The following is a 2,282-nucleotide window of genomic DNA, read 5'->3' on the forward strand; positions in this document are numbered from 1 at the left end:
GACGCATAAACATAATTATCTGGTTTTTCCTGAAATAATCACAACACAATCACATAAAATCATAGCAGAGTATATCGATATAATTGTTCTAGTATATTTGGCACTTGCCTACAATTTTATGCTTGTATTTAAGCATAACAAACGAAGTTCCTATTTAACCATAAAATCGCCTCACATTAATGGCAAGGATCCATATGATGTTTGTATCAGATGTAAACATAAAAATATAGAATTTGATTTTAGGAAACTGCAGCATGACGACCTTGCTTTACATACCACCAAATTGTGAGTCTATAATATGCAATTTACCTGCTAAAACAAGAAAACAGATTCTAGATTAGCATGCCTCATTGATAAATGAACTTATACAATTTTAAGCAAGAGACGTGAGATGATATACACATTAAAACATAAGATATGTCGGATAATACACAATTATTCATGCCAACAAATGTGCAAATTGCAAAGACTTGATAACTTTCAAGGATGATCTATTTAAACTCAAAAATAAATAGTCTGGGTAGTGAGGTTGCTAATGGGGACAAAAAAAATAGAGAATACTGAGATATATGATGCTAAAAAACTAAGTAAATACAGAGTAATAAACAAATTTAGAATAAATGGCCTTTTACAAAGACAACCTTAACATGTATACTATGCTAGAATGGAATAATGGATTGATAAGGGAATGTCGTGCCTAACCAACTACATGACCAGTCCTATAACAACCGAATGTTTTGAACCGGTTAAGAGGTGGATCCTGGATAGGTACTGGCCCGAAGACAGTTTGTACAACTCTAAATCTCTACAGTAAGACTTACCCTAATGTGTGCCTGTATAATTACAATCTTAAAGTGTGTTGAATGATTTACTTACTTTAGTGGGAAAAGAACCCAGTTAAAATAGCGTTGCAAAGCCAAAATAACTTGCACTGTGAGTAAATTAATGAGTCTCAAACGAACAACTCTATACGCTTACAGAATGTAAATTTCATCCCAATAAGCTCATTGAGCCACAAAAAACACCACTAAACGAGGTTACTAGTCATATTTCCAGTTTAGGCACAGGGTTTCAGCAGGTTTCGTCTCCTATTGTTCTTCATATAATTTCTTTTAAAAAGTTTCTAAAATGGTGATACAACACTTACTGTAAAGTGTAAACTTATGTTATGCAGATAAACATATAATATGCAAATATAACATTTAACATTGTGTACTCTAACCTCTCTGAATCCTTAAAGTACCTAGTCAAGATACTAATAACATACATAAAAATTGATAAACAACTAAACATGGCACAGCCATTTGATAAATTCATGAAATTACTTACCAAATTCTGTCCTTCAATCATTCTGCACGCTTATAAGACGAATGCTTTCTCGCAGCTCTAGCATTATCATACTCAAACTTCAACAAATTCGGTATATGCGACGTATCCTTAACATAAAACCATCTACCAAAGAAACTCTCTTCAATCAAAGGAAACACACCTCTCAACACCGAATTCACAACCCAAAACCACCCACCACCAAGAACCGCACCAAGTCCCGCACCCGCAAACACTTGAGCAACCGTATGATATCCCAAATAAACCCTAGAATACATAGTCAACAATGCCAATGGCCAAACCACAATTCCAACTAACAACATCTGTTTCCTAAACAATATCCCAATCTTCTTATACGTAAGTAACGTAAAATACGTAGCGAAAAAGAACATATACTGCGAATGACTCGAAGGCCAACCGTGTGAATCGCACATTTCAAGCATCACACAAGTTTCAGGTCTAGCTTGTTGTACGGATGTTTTCACTAATTCGTTGATGAATTGAGAGATTAATAAGCCGAATGCGAAGAACATACCTTGTAATTCACGGCGAAATAAGAAGTGAGAAATGAAACCACCGAGAGTAATGAAGACTGGAACCAGTGAAATCCATGCTAAAAAATGACCTAATTGATCGCCTTTGAAGTAACGGACGTGAGTTAGGGTTACTGCTCGTAGTTGTTGAGTTGACATTGAATTGAATTGAATTAGGGTTTGGAGTGAATTTGGGTTTTTTTTTTGGAGAATGAGATCAAAGATGGTCAATGATGGTTTGACAAAATAAGATCCGTCGAGTCTCTGCAGTTTCTTAACCGTAAATCAAGGCATGTTACAAAATACATACGGTTTTTTTTTTTTTTTTTTCCTTCTTTCAGAATAACGAAAACTATATAACAAATTTTTTCTCGTAAAGAGAAAAGAGAAACAAGATACAAGAATCAAAAGTGGATAAGGCTC

General features: G+C 34.6%; 1 protein-coding gene across 2 annotated transcripts; it reads right to left on the reverse strand.

Annotated features, from left to right (window-relative positions):
* LOC139865638 (lipid phosphate phosphatase gamma-like) lies at positions 1 to 2,057 on the reverse strand. Of its 2 annotated transcripts, none has more exons than XM_071853725.1 (2): positions 1,330 to 2,057; positions 1 to 309 (listed from the first exon to the last, which is right to left on the reverse strand). In XM_071853725.1, the coding sequence occupies exon 1, from the start codon at positions 2,016 to 2,018 to the stop codon at positions 1,347 to 1,349; it is 672 nt and encodes a 223-aa protein (XP_071709826.1). In that variant the 5' UTR covers positions 2,019 to 2,057; the 3' UTR covers positions 1 to 309; positions 1,330 to 1,346. The 2 variants fall into 2 exon arrangements, with proteins under 2 accessions (XP_071709826.1, XP_071709817.1); XM_071853716.1 differs by having other exon boundaries at positions 1 to 312.
* Between the last annotated feature and the right edge of the window lie 225 nt (positions 2,058 to 2,282).

This window comes from Rutidosis leptorrhynchoides, chromosome 1, assembly GCF_046630445.1.
Source record: "Rutidosis leptorrhynchoides isolate AG116_Rl617_1_P2 chromosome 1, CSIRO_AGI_Rlap_v1, whole genome shotgun sequence".
In the NCBI taxonomy this organism is placed as follows: domain Eukaryota; kingdom Viridiplantae; phylum Streptophyta; class Magnoliopsida; order Asterales; family Asteraceae; genus Rutidosis; species Rutidosis leptorrhynchoides.

Excerpts from the sequence above, each read along its gene's own strand:
- LOC139865638 (XM_071853725.1), bottom strand. The coding sequence starts at position 2,018 with ATGTCAACTCAACAACTACGAGCAGTAACCCTAACTCACGTCCGTTAC.